The sequence below is a fragment of the Sceloporus occidentalis genome, unplaced genomic scaffold (assembly GCF_023333645.1).
Source record: "Sceloporus occidentalis isolate IW3139 unplaced genomic scaffold, rSceOcc1.0.p SCAF_94, whole genome shotgun sequence".
Classification (NCBI taxonomy): domain Eukaryota; kingdom Metazoa; phylum Chordata; class Lepidosauria; order Squamata; family Phrynosomatidae; genus Sceloporus; species Sceloporus occidentalis.
Window position 1 is genome coordinate 3,096,969 of NW_028317074.1, and position 23,523 is coordinate 3,120,491.

Here is a 23,523-nt window from a genome sequence, read left to right on the forward strand (position 1 = left end):
TGCCTCTCAGCTTGTAAAAACACTTAGGGGAAGCATGCATTCTGCTCACCAGCTAAAAACAATACCACGAGTTTCCACAAAGTGGCAAAGAGGACAAGAAAGCACATGGCATATGCACTTAATACTCAAAGAAAGACTGTACATTTCACTTGTTGTTACAAGTAAATAAAAATGACAGATGTGACCCTGCTGAAAATTAGCATTTCTTTCTAGATATTTTACTGCCTTTTTACAGTTACTTTGTTTTGTTATATGTATATTACAAATCGTAACATTAACTTACATTTATATATACACCGATCAGCCATAACATTATGACCAAAGTCAAGTGAAGTGAATAACACTGATAATCTTATTATCATGGCACCTGTCAGTGGGTGGGATATATTAGGCAGCGCATGAACATTTCGTCCTCAAAATGTGTTAGAAGCAGGAAAAAGGGGCAAGCGTAAGGATATGAGTGACTTTGACTAGGTCCAAACCTGGGTGTTCCTGGTCAAAAGGAAGGAAAATCGGTGAACCGGCAACAGAGACATGGATGGCAAAGCCACATTGATGCAAGTGAGGGGAGGGGGTGAAGGCTGGCTTGTCTGGTCAAATTCAACAGACAAGCCACTGTAGATCAAATTGCTCAAAAAGGTCATGCTGGTTCTGATAGAAAGAACACACAGTGCATCACAGTTTGTTGCGTATGGGGGGGGTCGCCGAAGACCAGTCAGGGTGCCCATGCTGACCCCTGTCCACTGCTGAAAGTGCCTACAATGGGCACATGAGCATAAGAACTGGGCCACGGAGCAAATAAAGAAGGTGGCCTGATCTGATGAATCAGATTTTCGTTTATATCATGTGGATGACTGGGTGCGTTTTCATCGCTTACCTGGAGAACACAAGGCACCAGGATACACCCATGGAGGCCCCAACTTACAGGACTTAAAGGACCCGCTTCTAACATCTTGGTGCCAGATACGTCTCGTGGAGTCCATGCCTTGACGGGCTGTTTTGGTGGAAAAAGAGGGACCTCCACAATATTAGGCCAGTGGTCATAATGTTATGGCTGATCAGTGTATATATTTATATATATATATATATATATATATATATATATATTGCAATAATGTTTATGGCAACTGCTGATTAAACATGACTTTTTAGAGGTGGAGCACCATCTGTACTATGAATATTATGTTAAATGTCTGCATGTAGTAGGGGTAGTAAGGGTAAGCAAATTTACTAGTGCTTCATGACTACCAGGATCTAAAATATTATTGGTTTTAAATGTTCAATTGTTACTTAGATGAGGATAAAAAAATAGTGACATCAATATATGAATCTTTTCAGTAACATTTGCAGTTCCCACAAGAGTTTTTGATAAAGCAGCTGTTATCAGTGCTACACAAGAAGAGTTTGCTCTAAGTCTTCAGCGCTCCAGCATGAAATAGTATTGGACAGTGAACTGATCTGACTGCTGTTCATGGTGCTGAAGAAGAAGCAAATGCATTTGGGGTGTAAATACCACCTATTATTATATTTTGTTCATATAGCACCAATATATGTAGCGCTTCTTACAGTAAATACTGTGAACTGACCTAACTAAAACACATTTGGTCTGTTGATTCAACAAGGACAGGTCGATACTTTTTACAACTGAAGTTTCTTGAAGCCCACATCAAAAAAAGGCAAATGATAGCAGGAAACAAATATACAATGGCAAATGTTGTATTGGTCTAAACCACTACCTTCTGTATTGTTTTATCTGGGAAAGCATTAGTTCGTAAATAAAGTCTATGATAGTGTGATGGTATCTCAAAAAAAACCTGAAGCATTTGTTTTGTGTGAGTGTTTTGATCTTTGTAAAAGAGTCTTTGTAAATGTGATTATCCCTATAAAATTGTGTCTCCCTATATACTTTCTAGTTAAATTTCAGTCATATTGCTGTTCATTCCCAATGTAACCTCATGTGTGTTAGCCTTCATAGGCTTCATCACAGTATTAAACCCTCCATTGCTTTATCATATTAGCATATTATTTTTCTTATTTGCAGTACATGGATTGAAACTATTGACCCCCAGGCAAAGGTGTCGTGGCACCTGGAAAACCCTTATTTCATCAAATATATCCCATTTCCGACACGTATATTCAAAGGGTATGACAAAACTGAAATTGACAGACTAATATGAACCATTACATTAGATGAAGAGTGTCCTGCTCACAAGTTTACTATAAAACCTTGCCTGTTGTGATAAGTGGTGCAATCATTTCAATGATATTCATTTGTTTGGAAAGAGGTACTTTCAGGTGTCACTTTTACCTAGGCAGTTGAATAGAGCAAACAATGTAAATGTATGTGTATATACAATGTGTATTTATAAAAGTACAGCAGCATGTTTGTTATTCATTGGATCTCCCCAATATATACAGCACAGGTCTATTTCTGTGTATTGCAAACAGAGTTAATACAAGGGAGCAGGAACATGTCTTGCAATCATCTACTTAGGGTTATGTTGACATAAACTCCAGCCAGGAACTGTTGGGGTTATTTCCTTTTGTCACATGAAAACATACATTTCTCCGTTCATTAAAGGAAACGCGATCAGACATATATACCGGGAATTGTATAGTTCCTATGTGCTAAACGTCTGTTTAACATTAAGAGGAGGGTTTTTTGCCTTGTAAGTAAATGTGAGCTGCCGTTGTCTTATGGTTGTCATTAACATCACATCTGAGCTTGGATGACATAAAAACAATATACTAAACAAGCACAATGGAGACTGGTTTAACTTTAGGTACACTGGGATAGGGTAAGATACTTCTCGCTCTTTTATAACAGTGGCACTTAATTTGTTAAATATCTGTTAGTTTCTTATCCTGCCATCATGACCTAGTTAAGACATAGTTACTCCCAGGCTCCGTAAAGTTAATTGGAAATACACAATTAGATTTTGCCCTTGTAATGACATAGTAGTACCTAGTGACACCAGTAGGAGGCCAGGTGCTTAATCCTATGTTCCTTCCCCAAATATGTTTATAGTAAGTAATACAAGGGTTGTGTGACAAGTAGCAGACATATCTGAGTATATGTAATCATCTTCCAGTACATTACTAAATCTTGGAAGAACATCAAATTATTCTAGACAAAAAATATTTATGAGAATTGGAAAGAGTCACCCTTTATACATGTCCCTTCTTAGGTCCTTCTTTACATACTGGAGAGAAGGCGTTATACAGATTTATTGTATTGTATTATGTGTTAGTGAGGGGTACCTGTAGAGCCTCTAAAGACAAAGATAGCAATTTCAAAATCAGCTACATGATCGCTTTATTTCCAGAATACAGAAGGACCAACACTTAGAATGCCATGTAATATAACATATCTAAAACTGATTGTCCTGTAAGATAGCCTTTTCTCAAGGCTTCTGAGTCTGATGCTGCTTTCAGGGGCTTTTGGATACTCCAAATAAATACATGTGGGTTATATGTTATGTATTACTATACAGGTTTAATAGGCCACAGAGTTTGGTCTCACAATGTTTATAAAAATAATTTGATGCCAGTAATTACCTAAAAAAAAAAGAGAGAGAGAGAAAGCAGTATCTTCTTGTTTAATATAATATTAACATAAAAAATAGTAATACCACAAATGAAGCAGCTATATACTAATCATCTGCGTACCCAGCAAACACCTGTGAAAATATGTTTAATCCTGCTGGGTGCTAAAATCAGAGAAATTACCTATCCAGACAGCCAGCTGTACAGCAGAGCCTCAGTTTACCTACGGAGACTTATAATATTTGTTATCAGAAACAGACAAGATGAATTAGGAGCCAGACAGACAATTTTAAAAGAAAAGAAGTGATACATCATTGGCGGTCAGTGTAAAATAGCACGTAATTTAGGCACCAGTCGTTTCATTTTAAAAGCCATGGTTAGCAGCCTCCTGGGATTTGTCCAGCCTTGTATTACATAAAGATACAATGTAAAGCAGTTAAATGTTCCCTTATGTCCTATTTGCCAATTTTTCTTTCATCACTGAATTCTATTCATCTCTTATAACAAAATACACCCACAATGTATATGTTTGTGTAGATTATATGGATTTTGACACACACTTCAGACAAATCTGTTTGCCTTTGCACAATATATATATATATATATATATATTTATATATAGATATATACGTGTGTGTTAATGGGTGGATAAATTACATTGATCTCTAAAAACCTTTCATTTAAGGTATTAGTTTCTTTTTCATAAAACAATAAGGACAGGTACATCATTTCTATGAAGGGTAAGCAACAACCTATATGGGAAAATATACTCAGTTTCCCTGTGCCTCATGCATTAAAGATTGCAAGCTCTAGGTGGCACAGACTCGACGTGAATGAAATATCTTGTGCAGATAACCAGGAACACTATATATTATTAATAATACTGCACATCTGTCTACACAAAGAGACAACAAGAAATGGAATAGATGTTAGTTGCACATAATATGTTTTACAAACATTAAATAAGGGTGCAGACGTATTAAAAGACTATATCCCGTTGTTATGGCAACAAGTTCAGCATCCAAAGAAAATGAAGGATATTATCATGGTTGTATGGGAATTTCCAGGAATTAGGCATGCCTATGGAGACCAGTTTCCATAGAGAGTTCACCAGAACACAGATTGGCCTAGAAAGCATTGTCAAACACTGCAATTTTGTGACATTAAGTAATATTATGGCCAAAGCAAGGTACAGTAGTCTAATAATTACTGAGGTCATTCACCTGTCTGGATGATGTATATATACTAACAACATTATGTGCAGAAAGTGGCGCTCATTTTAAATTTTGAGTCCTGAGGGAAAATATAGACATTTACAAATATTTGAAAAATGCTTTAAAATGCCTGACCGTCTTCCAATAGTTCATTTAAAGCGTTAAGCCTTTACCAAAAGGAAACGTGGCATCCTATTTATTAACTATATAAATAGCATATCCGATAATAAATATTTCAGGTAAAATGTAGAATGTATTTTTAAATCAACCTATGCTTTAGAAAAAAAAAAAGTTGATATTCAATTTTTCTTTCTGAGAATATTTCACAAAATGTATGTCATACATTATGAGTGTAATCCATCAGGCCACTAGGGGGAGAAATCCTTTGGGGGGGTAATGGACACTATAAAAACAAACCGCAAAAAAAGACGAGGATTTCCCCTGGGATATACCATTGAAATGTTGCTAAATGGGGCAAGCTCACGGGAGTCAGGGTCAGACTGGCTCAGCTGCTACTCACAGTCCCTTCACGCCACCTACACTTGCAGGGAATGCTTTGCATTACATTTGGTCCACTGGAGGCATTGCCTCAGTGTAGGCCTGTGGTTTGTTTGTAAAAGAAATTAAGGAAATATATGTTTTTGTATTAATTCTGACATTTATTATTAGTGAGAACAAAAAGGACGGGTGAAACTAAAGTATTTTACAAGGAATAAGCCTTTCTATTTATTTCCTTTTAGATCAACACCTAGTTCTTGCAATGAGTAACAAACGAATGTTATGCATTTCATATCGTTAAGGTCTGTCAATTAAAAGAACTTTACATTAATCAATAGTGCATACAAATTAAATGTTCTGCTAGCATGTTTAATCAGCTTGGAATGTTTAATAATCAATCAGCATTATGCTTTGGAGGCATTATACTTGTGTATAACACTTCTGCCACCACATTATTTGCAGCATTATGACCAGCATTGTTTGTATGTTTTAAGACGTTCTTGTTTTATTGTATGTGTATAGAGGTGTATGAAGGCAGGTGAAGGGTTCATTATATACTCTATGTGACATGAATCCCACATCCATAATTAGTTCTATGTGTGGTAGGTTAAAATGTATTTTGAAAAACATATCTTACAAACTGCTAATTCAGTCCAATTACCAATGTAAAAGTGATTATTTGTGGTTATTATGTGGTTGAAGTTTGCCTATTGAGGACAAGGTAACGATGCTGAATTTTTACACCATCTGTTACATTACAGATTATAGGCAGTGTACCATATAGGAGAGTAAGTGGAACTTGTTGCAAAAGCGACTAAGCTATACAACAATGGTAAAAGACAACACAGGCAAGCATGCAAAACTAATTTGTTTTGGGGGAAAACAAAAACATTTCCCACAGCATTTCCCACTTCTACCTTTGTAGAGTGTTTTCATCAGGGCCGTAGGAAGGGTAAGGCGAGAGAGGCACTACGAGGGGGCGCACTGCCGCCCGATCAACAGCTGCAGCCTCCAGGACTGGTTGGGGAGATCACAGATCTCTCTAACCAGCCGGACATTAAAGCTGTCATCCAAACGCACTGGTCACACTGGGCAGTTTCCCTGGGGCCCAGCGTTGTAGGGGCCCCGTGGTGAATCACATTGCTGCAGTTTGTGAGTTAATGTGTTGAGCTATACCTGCTATGCTATGTTTCCATACATTATTTATGTATACCTGCAAATATAGGGTTTTTATGTCTTATTAAGCTGATCTATACATGCAAGTGCTGTTTTATGTGTTAGTTATTTGATCTATACCTGAACTACAGGTAGTAAGTAAAAGAGAAGTATGGATTAGTGAATGAGGGGACTCTGGGGATGATTACAGGGGAGAGGACCTCTCAATGTCACGGTAGGGTCAGAAGGAGGGAAGACTGCACTGACTCTCACAGTCCTCCCCTAATCTGCAGTGAGTTTGGCATTTATTTTTTTTGGTGTGGTAGCAGAGGGAATTATTGCATGCTAGGGAGCATGGAGCGGGGCCCAAGAAAATGCTTGCGCAGGGTCCAATTTTTTCAATATTAAAATGTATTGTCAGCAGGGTGTAATGTTTCTATATATTGTCAGCAGGGGCTAATATTTATATATATATATTGTCGGCAGGGTCTTATATTTATATACATTGGCAGCAGGGCTAATATTAATATATATTTTCAGCAGGGACTAATATTAATATATATTGTCAGCAGGGGCTAATATTAAAGAATGAAAACTAACTGCCAGTTCAGTTGTTATTTTGAAATCATATTTCAATCACAGTCTTTACTTCAAAGAGATATGTACATATTATGTAGTTGAAAATGCATGTCTAACGCATATATATATATATATATATATATATATATATATATCAAATAACAGATGGAATAAGTATCTTGTGATACCTTTTTTATTGGACTAACAGAATTTTGGAATGACAAGCTTTCGGGAGCTCTTCTCCCTTTCTCAAGTCTAAAACATTTCTGAGCAAAACGACACATAGAATTCAATGTTGTGTGGCAGGGGAGGGGGCTTACTACAAAGATCTGATAAGGGAGGGTGAGATGTTGTAAAAGTATGTGTCCCTCCAGAGGGTCATAAATGTTCTGTGTAGGGAATTTTGAGGGGGGGTTTAGCACTGCTAAAGACAAATTGACACAGAAAAAAAAAACTAAGATGCTAGTGCTCACATACAGGGAATAAGAATGCAGTGCTGAATATAGGGATGGGAATGTATGTCTACACATGTTGTAATATTTACAGGTAAATATGAACATGGTGCACTTAAAAATACAGTACATATAGCAGGTGGGGGGTTATGTAAAACCTGTGGAGTGGGACAGGAAACCCAAATCGACATTGAGTCCTCTATTCTTGCTGTTGAATAGTTGAATCATTCTGACTTCAAAAGTTTGTCTTTGTTTGGTATTACTGAAGTCCCCTTTCAGTACTTTGATTTTTAGGTCCTCGACTGAATGGTCGTGTTGGGTGAAATGGTGTCCCACAGGGGTGCAGTAGGAATTTTCCTTGTGGTGTTTAAACACCTGTGTGTGTAATCTCATGAGCTTCATAGTGTGTCCCTAAAAGGCAGAAGTAAAATATGGTCACCCTAGTGTATGTGTATGGGCTGTGTGTGTGTGTGTGTGTAAGAGCAGTGTAGGTATTTGTGTGTTTGTAAGCTGGTGTGTATGCATATGTGTGTGCGTGTGAAGGCAGTGTATGTGTATACAAGTGTGTATGGGCAGTGTGTGTATATGTGTGTTTATGGGCATGTGTGTGTGTAAAGGCAGTGTGTATGGGCAGTGTGTGTGTGTAAGAGAAGTGTAGGTGTTTATATGTTTGTAAGCTGGTGTGTGTGCAAAGGCAGGGTTTTATAAGGGCAGTGTATGTGTAAATGCGTATTAATGGGCAGGTGTGTGTAAGGGCAATGTATGTGTATATGTGTGTTAATGGGTAGGTTTATGGGTAGGTGTGTGTAAAGGCAGTGTGTAAGGGCAATGTATGTGTATATGTATTTTTATGGGCAGTTGTGTGTAAGGGCAGTGTATGCGTAAATGTGAGTTAATGGGCAGGTGTCTGTAAGGGAACTGTAAATAAAATAACCTCTGTAAAAGAAATAGCTGGGGGGCACAATTTTCCATTCTTGCTTTGGGGACAAAAGGAGCTAGCCATGGCTCTGGTTTTCATACATCTCTATCGCCTACCAAACCATCTTTGTGTGGATATTCTTTTAATCCTTTTTTTATAGAGGGCACAGAAAACTGGAGCTTTTTTCAAATTTTTTACAAATATTTGTTCAACCATGATGAACATTTTCATTTTTAGTGTATCCAGATACGTTTTTTCAACATATGTGGCTTCTTTTACCCTAACATTTAGATGCATAGTACAACATTTCCTATAAAAAATTAAAAAAATAGTTGTATGGTTTTCCTGGTATAATTGTCACTAAACTAGTTGAGGTTACCCAAATAACACAAAAATAGATCAATTTAAGTGTCTTAATTGGAAATACCTTATATGTATAAAAATGTCACATCTGATGACTATAGGTCCAAAAGTAGATGTCATAAAATGCCCTTTCTCAGTATTGACTAACTGTAAGAATGAACAAAAACCCATGAATAACACACAATATAATATATTTTTGTAAAGCAGGCAACCCAGTTTATTTCACTAGAAAAACCTTGAAACTTTTTTTTTGTCTATTTGGTCTCCAAAATTAGTAATAATATACATTTTCTGCCCAGTGTTTCACGTTGGCTAGCATTGTTTGCACAGGTTACATGCACATACAGACATGTTCACCAAAACCTATTAAGCTGCATCTCCAGAAATACCACATATACTAAAGTTTTTTTTTTCATTCTCTTGGAAGCTACAGGATACATTGCATAACACGCTAATCTAATTGTAGGCACATATAACATAAATAGTTAAATTCCAAAAAGTAGTTCAAAGCAACAAAATTTAGGAAAACAAATACACATTTTCTTTTATTAAAAAGGTGGCATCCCGCAGACATAGGTATTGTTCTTTTTTTCTTTTTACTATTAATGGCATGGTGTTAGGTAACCTGCTCCATGCAACAATCACTCACTTTTAAGCAGCACTCACTCCCTGTCATTGTAGCCTTGAGTATTGGTGAGATCACTCAAGACCTGGTGGGCACTCCATGATGGTTTCCGTAGACTGCCTCAGATGCAAGGCAGTCCCTTGCACTGGGAATCATTGGGTAAATTACTTACTGAAGAAATTTTATTCCGTCATTACTGGTATTAATGCTCACCTGATGCTCGTGATGGCATGGAACTTCATGAAGGATGCAATGAGTTAAAGGGGCAGCTGTGTTATAGAGCAATAATGTCCAAATATAACCTTATGTTTACACAGAAATAACTATTTTAGTACTCAACTACGTATGCACTGGGTTCACTGTTGACAGACATTAGACACACTGCTGGGTCCAAGCAATAAAACAGAACAGGATTTGAAAACTGCACAACCACGTTAATTGCAATTTTCTCAGCTATCACAGTGTCCAGTACATTTAATTAGTATTCCATGTGCTTAGCAGAAAAATCATTCAAAACTTTTTTTTAGATTTGGAATGGTCAACATAATGATCACTTAAAATTTCTTGGCAGTTCCTCGCATCCTGTAACTGATGAATAGTAATTAACCAAATGGAGAGGTGTGTGTATCTGCGATATAGAATAAATAACTTAAGGGTAAAGGTACTACTTAATCATCATGGGGAGGAGAATGTAAGGAAATATATGTATATTACCCAGGAATTATATCTAAAAAGTAGGAAAAAAGGTAGGGAGCCATATAGCAAAGCAAGCTTTTGTTTCCAGAAAACTGCATAACGGTTAGATTTAGTTAATTAAGAGTCGCATATATCGCCAAGTATTTATCAGACCTTGTTTCTTTCCTTGTGTGGCTAAGCTTACATACAACATAGAAATGCATGATACACACACCTGCACAGGTATGCAGCCACTGAAGAGACAAAATCACATGCAGACATACCGACATAAATACATACAAGCCTTTTACTTGCACAAAGCACCTCTGCTCTTTTGACTGCTTGCTGGGGCATCCTGGTAGACTAAATTTGAACCTTACCCTTTCCTTATAAACAAACAGCCATGCAGCTGTCACTTACTGACGGTAGTACATGACAACAAAATGTGTTTATTAGCTGATCCTGTCACAGGACAGGAAGGGAGAAATTCCCTCTACTAACACCGTTCATACTAAAGTATTACAGTCTATGTATGTCTTCGCAAATACCCCTGCTGCAGTAGAGGGACCCCTCGGAACAAATGGTCCACCAAATCACCCAGCATAACAAACACTGTATCTCTGCTGTGCAATGCAGGCAAATATATACATGTCACAACAACAAGTTAGAAGCAAATGGGGCCCCTTGCCATTAAGGGCCCTGGGCATACATGTGAACTTCAAATGGTAAGTTTTGATGGGTCTAGCCACAACTCAACAACAACAAGGGGAAGTAGATAGTAGCCAAACACCGCTCCCCTGCCTTAAGAAAGAGGAAAGCGATCCAGAGACCTAGAGAAGCAGCAAATCGTCTGGAGACTTTTGGTCAAATTCTGATCCTGGGTATGATCCAAAAGCAAATATCCCTTTTACCTCATTGTAATTCCATTACTACATAAATGCTGGTTTACATTTTCATTAACTTTATTTGCATTGTATAGGGTTTGGTGTAATCCTGGCAGCCTGTAAAATAATTCTGTTGGCCTCTGCATGAGTGAATTGGGCAGTAGTTATATGTAACGAAAAATAGTAAGATTAAAAAAGCACCTTGCCATAGCTTTTATGTTAAATGGTTATAGGGGATCCATTTTAAATGATACTGAATGTTCTGCTGATGTCCGTTCTGTGTAATCACCATTATGTTTTATGTACACTAATGTTAAAAATATCTATCATTGTTCATCTTCTTTGAACGATATTAATAATTTGATAGGCTAATAAATATGTTGGAAATGCAAATAAAATCCATAGGTTTTTTGCTAAATCATTTGTCACAAATGGCAAATCATTAAAAATGATTTCCTACCTGTTTAACATGTGGGCATCATAAACACGATTTTCCTGGACATTGTAACAGCTGCTCTTGGACTGAGGAATAGAGTTGTGCTCAGACAGCATGGTGGAAGCTGCAGTAGTGATGATAGCAATCCCATCTCGAACTCGAGCAGGCAGATCATAGTCCCATTCATCGTAGGACACAGAGATGAGGCCTGTTGGGAATTCAGCTGGCACAGTGTCGGTGTCTCCTGCCACGAGGCTTGGTACAATCCATGTGTAACCATATCCTGTCAACCCCACCGAATGGGCCACCTCAAATATATAAGTGGCTTCCTCTTTCGTGCAGTACAGCAAGATGACAGGACTTTGAAGCTTCTTTAGTTGGTTTTGGATCTTGGAGTCATTGTCATCTAAGGACATGTCCAAGTGGATAACCTCTTCCAGCTCCCAACCCACAAAGCTGTTTTCTATGGTGCTTCGCACCTTGTTCTCAAAGCCTTGGTATCCAGGAAAGTAGGTGGTAACAATGGAAAAAATGTACCAGTCATATTCTTCCATGATGTTAAGCATTACAGAGGCTTGTTGTTCAATGGAGGGTCCAAACTGGAAGAACATGGATGATTCCTCCTGCAACAACAAAAAAAAAGAAAATCAGTTGTGAACTTGTTATTGCAAATTCTCGGAAGTTGTGAAGCAACCATTGCTTAGAAAGCACCAAGAATTCTGTCTTGCTTTTAAGTATTTGTATCAATTTAGAACTGCCTGTACAAGTGCATATTTGCTATTATTAATATAAAATGTGTTACAAATAACTGCTGCCCAATTCCTTTGTAGGATCCCAGCCTTTCGTATAAAATAGATCGGTCTCCCAAAATGAGCATATAACTTGTAAAGTTTTGTGGAAAATTAAGAAGTTTAGAGGTGCTCTCTAATATCTATCACAAAGCAGTTCCCAAACAATATGTTGGAGTGCGGTATGGGACTATCTCTGTATTATGATGGCACTACCAAAGTGAACATCTCCTGCAATGACTACTTAGTTCCCCCTGCATAGTAAATTACCGGTATTTATGCGGGAAGGTTTTGTTCATGTAACTAATTTAACTGTGTATTATACTGGGCTAGCTTAGTTCTTAGTTCAATGTGGTTAACCCATCATAATTAATACACAGATATCATAGAGTTGTAAATACTAATTGTCCTACAAATTTCTGGGTTAGTAAAATCACTCCACAAAACTAAGTTCCAGGTCATAAAGAAAGCAAATAATTTAACTGTGTATTATACTGGGCTAGCTTAGTTCTTAGTTCAATGTGGCTAACCCATCATAATTAATACAGAGAGATATCATAGGGTTGTAAATACCAATTTTCCTACAAATTTGGGGGTTAGTGAAATCACTCTACAAAACTAAGTTCCAGGTCATAAAGAAAGCAAAGGACCCATGGTTTAATTCCAGACAGTGAAGAGAACTGCATCTTCATTCTTTTTTTAAATCAATATAACATGATGTTGTCTTTGTCAGCTCCCCATCCCTTAGAGCCATCTGATTTGCTGTTGAGAACAGCTAATTAGAGTTTGCCAGAGGTGACAATAAACAGTCTGCCCCTTTGGAGAACGTAATAGCAATACAGGACTTAAGACAGAAAAGAACAACTTGTCACACTCATAATATTTATTCTCCATTTGTATGTTACTAAATATCTTACTTCTGTAGAAAATCCAGCCAATGAGTATCTCTTGTAAGCAGAGCTGAGCTGATGCTGCATTAAAACTCCCCTGAGTGATATAGCTATGCATTATAAAGGTCCATCTCAGCCCTTCTTGCAAAAGTAGCTCACCATGGTGACTTCTATACAATTACTTAAAATGCCCAACTTTCCTGCCTATGGCCATATACAATTTTATAATTTTATTATAATTTTATACATTCTCATAAACACAGCTTTGTAGGCTCTATAATTATAATGGTATATATACTGTATAGTGATCATAGGAGGCAAACTTTCCTTACTGTATTAGCTTCTGCCATTTCTGATGGGAGACTGTTCTATTTACCTACCACCTTTTCAGTAATGTGAAACTTCCTTACATTAAATTGAATGTATGACCTCTTGTTTTAACAATTCTCCTACTTTGAAATAAACTTCCCTCCTGCACTTTGTTAAACCCCTTTAAGTATTTAAATGTTTCTATCACATCTCCTCTTTCTATTGTTCCTCCAATCTATCCAATTTTTTCCTGCAAACCAGTCACCAGTCTGGTAGCCCTTCTCTGAATGCTCTAGCGATGGGGGTTTCCAGAACTATACACAACACCCTAGGCATATGCCGCCTTGTGAGTTTTATATCCCAAGTGCATTGTTTTACATTTATCAACATTAAACAGCAACACACTTGACCATTCTTCTACGTCACTTAAATCACCTGCCATTTGGCTTGTTTAACCACGAATGTCTACCCTGTTGCAGATCTTTGTATCATCTGCAAAAAGACATACCTTACCTTTAAGATCTTTTGTAATATCACTAGCAAAAATATAAAAAAGTATGGGGCCCAATAAAGTGCCCCTCAAATTGTAGAGTGAATGGAATCTCAAATCAAAACAAATCAAATAAAGACACTGAAATGGGAGAAAGCTGATGCACACTTAGCCCCACTGATACACACTGACCACTCAAATGTATGCATTTGGTATTCTAAGTCAAAGGACACATACTCAAACACACACATCACACAGCTACACATATCACATCCAGCCTTGCACTGCAGTTACAGTTACTGTTTCCATGTTTTTGGCCGAGGATGCCTGCTGACTGCTGTCAGCACCATGTCAGTGACCAGAGGAGTATATAGCCCAACAAAACCAGGGTACAGCTCGGATAGCACCACTAGTTCATCTGCTAAGTACAATAAGTGGCTCTGCTTTTAGACAGTAAGCTACAGTGAGTACCTACTGTTGGGAGCACGACTTGATTTTTTAGCTCTTCTCTTATAGCAAGTTGGGTTTGTTTGTGCATTTAAATTGAATTGGAATCCCTGGCCTTTCCTTATAATCCGTCTCCTCAAACAGCACAAACACAGAAATATAGATTGTGGATATACAAACCTTAGTATCAACATTAGTTGTATTACAATGGTGAACTGAACAACTTTGGGGGAGGGTGAAGTAATTTGCCTGTCTCTGCTTGAATGAAATATATACTGGTTATGCCTGGTACCAAAGAAAGCTGTAATCAATAAGGATAGGAGGTGTGAATTACTTTTCAATGAGATCTGTCTGATTACTGAGGAACACGGACTGTGTAGGAAGCTTACTATGAAATTGTAATATGGCAATGTGTGCCAGTAGCTAGGCAAGCAACTATTTCATTATCCTGACAAGTGATAATTTATATATCTAGCACACCCTCATTTTCTTTGCACTCACCCTTTCAGACATAGCATGAGGTACCTCCACTCTTCATGTTATTGCTATCCAATCCAGCCAATGTAAAGGAATATCTTCTACACTGGCTTTTTAAGTTTAAAGAGCCACATTATGAAAGGGGCTTTTGTCCGATTCTTATATTTCTTAGTTCACTAGACTAAATAACCATATGTAGTAGTGACTACCTCCTTGTGAATGACACACTCCTTCCATTTCATAGTCCTATCTTCCAGCTTTTAAAGGACTGTGTTCCCCAGGGGCAGGATGGCCTAGGCCAGTCCAGATTTTCCAAACAAGACTGGCCTGGTGTACAATTCAGGCTGCTCGTGGAGATGTGGCAAAGCAGATCAAAAAGTGACCGGTCGTCTGTATCAGTGAGACAGGTCACACCACGTGTGAGTTGCCCTGAATGCGAGTTTACTATTGTTCAAAGTGAGTGATGTCTGTCTATGTGTTAGAGAGAGTGTATGTATATGTGTGTGTTATAGTGAGTGGGTGATAGAGTAACTGTATGTTATTCTGACTGTAAGTATGTTAGTTGTGTGTGTTAGTTACATTGGGGGAGGGCCGGGGACATTATATGACTTCATATGCCCGTGAGCCACACAATATTTAATTATATAGTTCCAGCAGATTCCAAGGTTTTACAATCAGAGTCAGTAGGATGAATTTTAAATCCCAAACAATAACAAACTAGTACACAAGGAGAAGTGCGCCCTGCTCTTGCAAGTTTACAATCTAGTCGGTTGAGGCGGGATTAGTTGTCAGATGGCTTAGACATCATACTGGCTGAAAGTGTTATAAGAAAAGGGTGTATGCTTTTCAAAAGAGGTGAGTTTTCAAAGAGCTTTTAAAATTTGCATATGAGGGAGAAATCCTGACAGAATGGTGAAGGCAACTCCAAACAAGGGGTACAGCATGGGTGACATTCTGGATTTTGGAGAGGGAAGAGGTAATGATGGTAGAAGAGAGACTAAGGTCATGTGAGGAATGGCTAACGGCATTTGGATAGGAAGGTGTATTTTTTCCTAGGCGGTCAAGCCCCAGGTGCTGGCAGCCCATGGGCCACTTTGCTAGGGGGAGGTGGCGCTATTGGGATCCAAATTAATGCACCTTTCTCATCTCCCCTGATGAATGTATCACACTGTCCTAAAGCCCTAAAAGTTACACAAATATTTAGAAGAAACAGGCAAGCATACTAGGAAATGTGTTGATATATTATATTGTGTAACTACACAGTAACTGTAAAAAAAACTCCATAAAGCTATCTAAAATGGAAAAGAAGTCTTCTTCCCTAGGGTGTCACTTGGTCTAAGATACACCCTGTATAAAAGTCTTGGGAAAGCCCCTAGCCATGCCTCCAACCACACCCCCTCAATGTTGAGATGCATGCAATACACATACATAAATATCCATTTGCATTCTTCTCTACATATTTCTGCACTACTCTCTTGCCTTTGCATATACATACAGTATATCTCTGTCTTTCTATGCACATGCATGAGCCTGCCACTTATTTTTTTGCTGAACCAAGAGAAGTTTGGAACTTTGTAGCTATTGAATCAGCACTTGGTGACCCCGCAGTGTGACTTTACGTGGTCTTCCACTTCGTGGCTGGGTTGCTGTTGTTCCTAAACACTTCCTTTTTCCAATAAAACAAAAAATATTTTGAACTGGAATGGGAAGACAGGAACGTATCAGGGTCATGTGACATCACATGACCCCGTGGTAAAACCGAGGCATGTGTGATGTGTGTGTGTGTGAGCATGGATGTGTAATTGTGTGTGAGCATGAATGTGTTATTGTGTTTACATATGTGTGCCAGAGTAGATGTTGGAAGGTGGCAAGGGGCACAGAAGGCACAGACAAGTTGTTTGAGGGCAATGATGGCACAGACCAGCTGTTGAAGTGGGGGACCCTCGGGCAATTTTCCACCAGGACCCTGTGGTTTCTAGTTACGGCCCTGCATATATATATATATACATACATATTGCTAACCAAAAAAATTAAGTGTCTCTCAATATTAGAACTAGAACAATGCTAATGCCTAAATGGCAATGAATATGTTAAACACATAGATGAAGCTAACGGTTGGTTAGCTAACGTGCGTCAGGCTTTTTGTTTTGTGGCAGATCTAAATGGGAGCATAATCTACCTTTATTTTTAGTCTCAATTCCGCTTAATAGGATGATCCCTTTACAAGGTCTTTTCTTTTTAGGTCACATCTTATGAGTGGCACTTGGGTTGTATCAATATAACAGCTAATAGAATGCAACTACTATTTAGACAACAGTAACAAACTTAGGGCACACAGGTTTGAACCTAGATCTGTGTTTTAACCTATGCATTGCCATTTAGACAATTACATTGTTCTAGTTCTAATATTAGGACACACTTAAGGCAGGTGACGCTTTAATTTACTTTAATTAGCATTTTTAGCATTTCTTAGTGTTTTGGCCATGGTAGTTAAGTGCATTCTGACTACTCTAATTGAGAATAGGAGGAACACAGTGTATAATATAATGCACAAGCACATTACATACACATAGATATACACACAACAGACTGGGTTATCCATATTTAGTGTGTACATATTGCGTGTATATCTCTTTAAGAGAAAAAAACTCCCACATGTCAGTATCTTCCCTTGTGATCTGGGTCCAGCTGCTGACATCTGTTCAGCACTCGTTGGCTCTGGCCAGAAAGGCAGCTGCTGCTTGTGTTGCGGCCCAGCTCGTCACAATGAGATCAGGGAAATAAACCATTTCAAAATAGTAGGGATAATGAGATGAGTGTAATGTGAAGGAGACGGCTTGCTCAGTAAGGTCTGCCACTGGATTTCTAAGCTCATTTGTCTTGGCTGCAGATGGCCCGCTTTGTCCTCAGTTTGCTTACTTAGTTCTGCATAAAAATGCTAAGTCACTAGCCCACAATAATTACTAATGTTATCTTAATTAAGACCTCATTCACTTAATAGTGACTTTATCCAGTATTTTCTTTTCATTACTGTTTACATTGTACCACTGGAATATCTATATATGACAAAAAGAGTTTGATGTTGTCCTATAAACTACGGTAAATACAAATGCATCTGAACTATTGTGCTAGAGACAGACAATTAAGTATAATGTAATGCAAAGTTTTTTGTTTTAGATATTTTTATTTTCCTTATTCTCTAAGTCTTCTACACACCTCTTTACCCTTTTCTTTCCCCTACCTCTGACATGATGCTCTTTCCCGGTGATTTTCTCATTTCCATGGCCTATCTTTCCCGACCTTGGCCTATCTTTACTGTTGCGTAGTTTGTTTTACCTCCTTCGTGAACCTTTTTTGTGTCTGTTTTTAATTTCCTGATCAATTCCAAAAGTGTGATTAAGTTGGGGCGCAGGCATTGTAGTAGATATCTTCTACTTAGCTGTCAATATTTCAAGCAAACACTCAAGATCATGCTGCTGAAATACTAGAGTCAGCAGCACTGGGCTGTGAAATTAACTTTTCACTTTTGTGGTTACAGCCTATCTTGTAAATAGATGGACTGGCCAATTTAACTCTTTCCTTATGAATTCCCCATGACCCACTGGCACCCCTACACATTATTACATATGTAGTTATTATGGTAATATCAACACAAACATCTTCTCATCTCATAAAATCTAAGCAAACATTTTAATAAAAGAAATTTGCTCAACACCAATCCCATTATTTCTCACATTGAATGTGAAACAGCAGAATTGAAAGGGGGTCAAATACCATAGTTGTTAATAAGTAACTTGTTTTGTTGCATTGCAAAAGCAATACTAGTTGTTATGTCTGTAATGATTATTTGGTATTTTATGGGGTTTCAATCCTTCATCCCTTCTGGACTCAAGATATTTGGCAGCGCAAATTATAGCATCTTACGATGATAACCTGGTGTGAGTGTCAAGAGAAGAGAGGGTCTAAACACGTTCTTTGGTGTGAGGTTGAGGTACAAATGGGTAAGCTGATGGTGATTTTATTCTGCATCAGGAAAATGTAAGTGTGGCACTGACACTCAATGCACAACTGTCTATGCAGTACAATTGTACAAATTTCATTGCAATCTGGTAAGAGCAAAAAGCCATTAGTTGCATATTTGTATAAAAGTGAACTGTTAACAGTGATCCATTGTGAGAAGTGGGGGATTGTTATGGTACCCTGTGACCTTTTAGATACATATCTTCAATTTCAAAGACTTTAATTAGCCTATTTTCCAAGAAAATGACCCTTAGACCTACATCTTTTAGAATTACTTAAGGGCTGTACTATCAGATGGCAACCACATTTTCAAACATGTTTTCCATGTTTTCACTGGTAGTGCTTTGAAAAAGCTGGCAAATGTCCTAGGATGAGGAAGAAGCATTGAGCAGATGGGAAGGGAGCAGTATAAAAGGACAAAAAAGGATTCTAGGATGGAAGGGAACATATTCATTGCATATATATAGAGAGAGACATCACAGGTCAGTAATTTACAATCATAAAGCCACACAAGAGCTAAAATCTCATAATATATACAAGCATTGTGGTAATCGGTGGCACAAATATGTCTAAATTTAAGATTTTCTAAAACAAATGGAACTTAGACCTACATAAGGTTAGCATCCACGTGTGGTCACTGAGATGGCTTGACCAGTGAGGTTTGCTCCAAGCCAAAGCGCATACATAAATCTATAGCTAATTTTTAAGCAAAGACTGCAATCCTTTCAAGGTTATCCCTAAAAAGAACTGGATTGCCAAATTGGTGTAACTGTTAAAATGTAATCCTGCCTAAACTGTCCCTAAATAAGCAATTGCAAAACAAAAGGAAGATTGACTTTAGAACATCTAAATTACTAGTAAATATTATAATGCTTCAATAAATGTGACTTTTACAGCACGTAAATCATTTGTCTTGCTGGGCACAATCCAAAGCAAACAAGAGTGAAAAAGTATTCACTGTTTTAGCAACATATAAATAATTTAAGCTCTCATAATGATAGAGCATAATGTAATAGGTACTCAACAATTTCATGAAAAATAATTGTGTGTTTTAACCCCTTAAATGTGAGAATCTGTTAGCATGCAGACATCGTTCAGGCATAAAGATGTGAAAGGTTAAACATGAATAAACAGGCCAGTGAGGGTTGAACTTAATGAATGAGATTCAGCAAAAAAACAGGATTGATGATGGAGGGTGAGTATATTAAGGCCTTATAATGCATTGGGGGAAAATACTAGTGTATCTCAGCGTGGAATGCAAGAAAATTATTTTATGCTTCTTTTCTTTCACATCATATATTGGCAGGTTATATCCCCACTTTTTTTCTAGTACTTTGCTTAAATATCATTGATAGTTGTTTATGCAGTATATGCTGCCCATTGTGCAATGTTTACAAAGCACCAAGAAGTAATTAAATGATGCCCTTCTTCTTGAGCAGGCTCAAAGTGGGTGGAGTAAAAAATGGCTGTCACGTCCCAATGTTATGGGGAATACAGCCCTGTACTGGGGATCCCTGAAAGCTGTGTTGAGAGAACATCTCTCTATTTAACGGAAAACATGCAATATCCTTTGGTCAAATATTTATCTCTCAAATCAGCCTTTAAGATCATATACCTTCCAACATTTTAAATGTGTGCTTACAGGGCGACTAGACTGCTGGGCTTTCATCAAGACTTTAATTGTGACTTTATAAACCATTCATATCTAGGTACTCACCAGGATTGTCCTAAACACAATCCACAATCCAACCAATGGACCAAGCTTGCTGCCATAGTGTCATGTTTGACTATGCTTTCTCTTTCATCCCTCACATCTAGTCATTCACAAAATAATGCCTCCTGCACCTGAATTAATTCCCTAGATATTCATATAAGTAGCCTGGAATCTGACAATAATGTGAGCAGTAGCTCAGCTAAAGACCAGAACAATGGGTGAGCCTAATGTCAATGATGCCAAGATGCAGCATTTTATAAAGGGCCGCTATGGGTAGATGCGGTTTTATCATTAGCTCCACCTCTCTGACAAAATTAAGAGATTTTTTTTTCATTTTTCACTTAATTTTTAAAACCAGATTTTTTTAGTCCTAACAACTGGGTTGATACTAGCTGACCTGGCAAATGTCCAGTTTCTTGGGACTGCCGGCAACTTTGCATCCACAATGCCAGAACCAGTGTGGGCCACAAAATATCGCTAGAAAATAATGGCTTAACTCTGTGTAAGAGTTTAATAAATTTTGTAGATAAAGGTGCATCTATATCATGTCACTGCACCGGAAAGAAATAAACCCGAAATACTGCAGCCTGTGTGAAAATTTCTAAATAGACCAACATAGCAACACAACTGAGAATGCCATAAGGCTCGGAAGCAAGACTTTCCTCTGCTTCCCCCCTCCTCCAATGCCTATGATAACGCACTGCCACAAAGGGCAAAAAAAACCCTGCATCCCACACACATATAGACCGATTTGTTAAGCACAGTGGAGAAGCCGGTATGTAATAACAGCAATCAAATAGCACGATAGGGGGACAGCAGCTGTTGCGCAGTGTACTAAATCTATGTGTAGGGGTGTAGTGTTAAACAATTGCAGAGATGGAGTCAAATTGAGCTCTCTTTCATTCCTTATATTGAATGCTAAAAGCTAAGCTGAATTTGCTTCTAAAAGGATAGAAGGAAACAGCTGGAAGGTATTACTTTGATTTTATTTTGTTTAATCCATGAAAGATTTATAATCATAGAATGGGTTAAAAAAAACGCCCTCTTTTAAGTCCACTATACATTTTTAAGATCATTTCTACAATTTTCATGGCCAACCAAGAGCATGATTAATTAAGGATAAGCACCACTTCATATAATTTCAAGAACAAGGTAACATGTTGGTTAGAGATAACAGAATTATTTTCTCTTCAGAAATCAACATTGCCCTAACCTAAAGGAACGTGACCCTGCTGCATTTCTGAATCCCCTGGGTGGTACACGAGAGGTTGCTTGCACAGTGTGCAAGCATCTCAGATGTAAGCAGCAGGCCTGTACAGAAGTGATTGCAGAGAGTAGCATATATGGGGAGGGGTGTAGGGGGGCGGTCTGCCACAGGTGCAACTCATCAAGGGAGCTCTGAAGCCATGCCCACCGCACCGGAAAGAGGCCGAATAGAGGAAGAACAAAGATGAGGAGAAAAAGAGCTGCAGCAGGTAAAGTGACAAGTGACAAGGTAGGGAGACATTCAGAGAGAGAGAGAGAGCGAGAAAGCAGTAGTAATTGTATAAGAGTGATGAGAGTTATGCTGTACCATCGTCAATGTCTTGTTCAGACATTAAAAATCACATAATAACAAACCGACACGGGTCCTGCTCTTGCAAGCTTACAATATAGCTCCTGTTACTATATACCATCATCAATGTCTGCCTCAGTTGATAATGAGAGAAGTTATGCTGTACCATTTTGCAGTATATAATGGTATCAATTATGCTGTATGACTGTCAATATCTGCCTCGGTATATAATGATAGCAGTTATGCTGTGCCACTGTCATGTCTGGCTCAGTGTATAGTAATAGGAGTTGTGCTGTACCACCATCAATGTCTGCCTTAATATATAATGATAGCAGCTATGCTGTACCACCATCATCGGCTGGCCCAGTATATAATGATAGCAGTTATGCTGTACTACTGTCAATATCTGCCTCAGTATATAATAATAGCAGTTATGCAGTTTTATAGTGGGGGGTGCCACATACAGGATCCATCCCAGGTGCCAAATATTCTATGCCCCTGATTGCATTGGTCGCCTGGGCCCCCTAGAGTTGCGGCCCTGGTTGTCGCAGACCTTGGTTGCTGTGGGCTCAAGGGCCAGCCTCTATGGGCCCCCAGAAATGACTGGGCCCGGGCAGCTGCCCCATTTACTGCACATTAAAGATGGCCTGTGGCCAATGCAGAAAGAGTGTCATTTTTGGAAAATAAAATGACATTTGTAAGTATTGAAACAATGCTGGTCCTGGAACAGTAGCGTACCTAGCGGGGGGCGGGGGGGGGCAGTCCGCACCGGGTGCCGCTGATCAGGGGGGTGCCAACTTGCCGGCACCCGGCACCCCTCCAGAGACGGACAGTAATGTCCGCCGCTGGAGGAGAAGGCTCGCAAGGGAGCGGTATCGGAGGTCTTAAAATCACTCAAGGGAGCCGGAGGTCTGTTAAAGACCTCCGATACCGCTCCCTCGCGAGCCACGCGGCAACTGGTGCTGTGCGCCGGGGTTTGTTGTCAGATCCCGGCGCACAACACTGAAGCCGCGCCCACAGTGCCCTCTGACCCGGAAGAAGACAGAAGAAGAGGAGTGAAGAAGACAGAAGAAGAGGAGTGAAGAAGACAGAAGAAGAGGAAGAAAAGGAGCTATCTGCTGTAAGAAGAAAAGAGGAAAGGTAGGAAATCATTCAGTGAGAGTGACAGTGAGAGTGGATTGGTATGTGTGGAATCTGTGGATTGGTATGTGTGGAATCTGTGGATTGGTATGTGTGGATTGGTATGTGTGGAATCTGGATTGGGAAGTGTGGATTGGTATGTGTGGATTGGTATGTGTGGAATCTGTGGATTGGTATGTGTGGAATCTGTGGATTGGTATGTGTGGATTGGTATGCGTGGAATCTGTGGATTGGTATGTGTGGAATCTGTGGATTGGTAAATGTGGATTGGTATGTGTGGAATCTGGATTGGTATGTGTGGAATCTGTGGATTGGTATGTGTGGATTGGTATGCGTGGAATCTGTGG

At 38.7% G+C, this 23,523-nt stretch overlaps 1 protein-coding gene across 1 annotated transcript in view; it reads right to left on the minus strand.

Annotated features, from left to right (window-relative positions):
• Nucleotides 1–23,523, minus strand: part of LOC149284409 (glutamate receptor ionotropic, NMDA 2B) — a 143,667-nt gene that overhangs the window by 79,465 nt on the left and 40,679 nt on the right. The window contains exon 2 of the mRNA XM_089496763.1: nucleotides 11,371–11,969. Coding sequence (XP_089352889.1) covers nucleotides 11,371–11,969 — 599 coding nt within the window. The remainder of the gene's footprint in view (nucleotides 1–11,370; nucleotides 11,970–23,523) is intronic.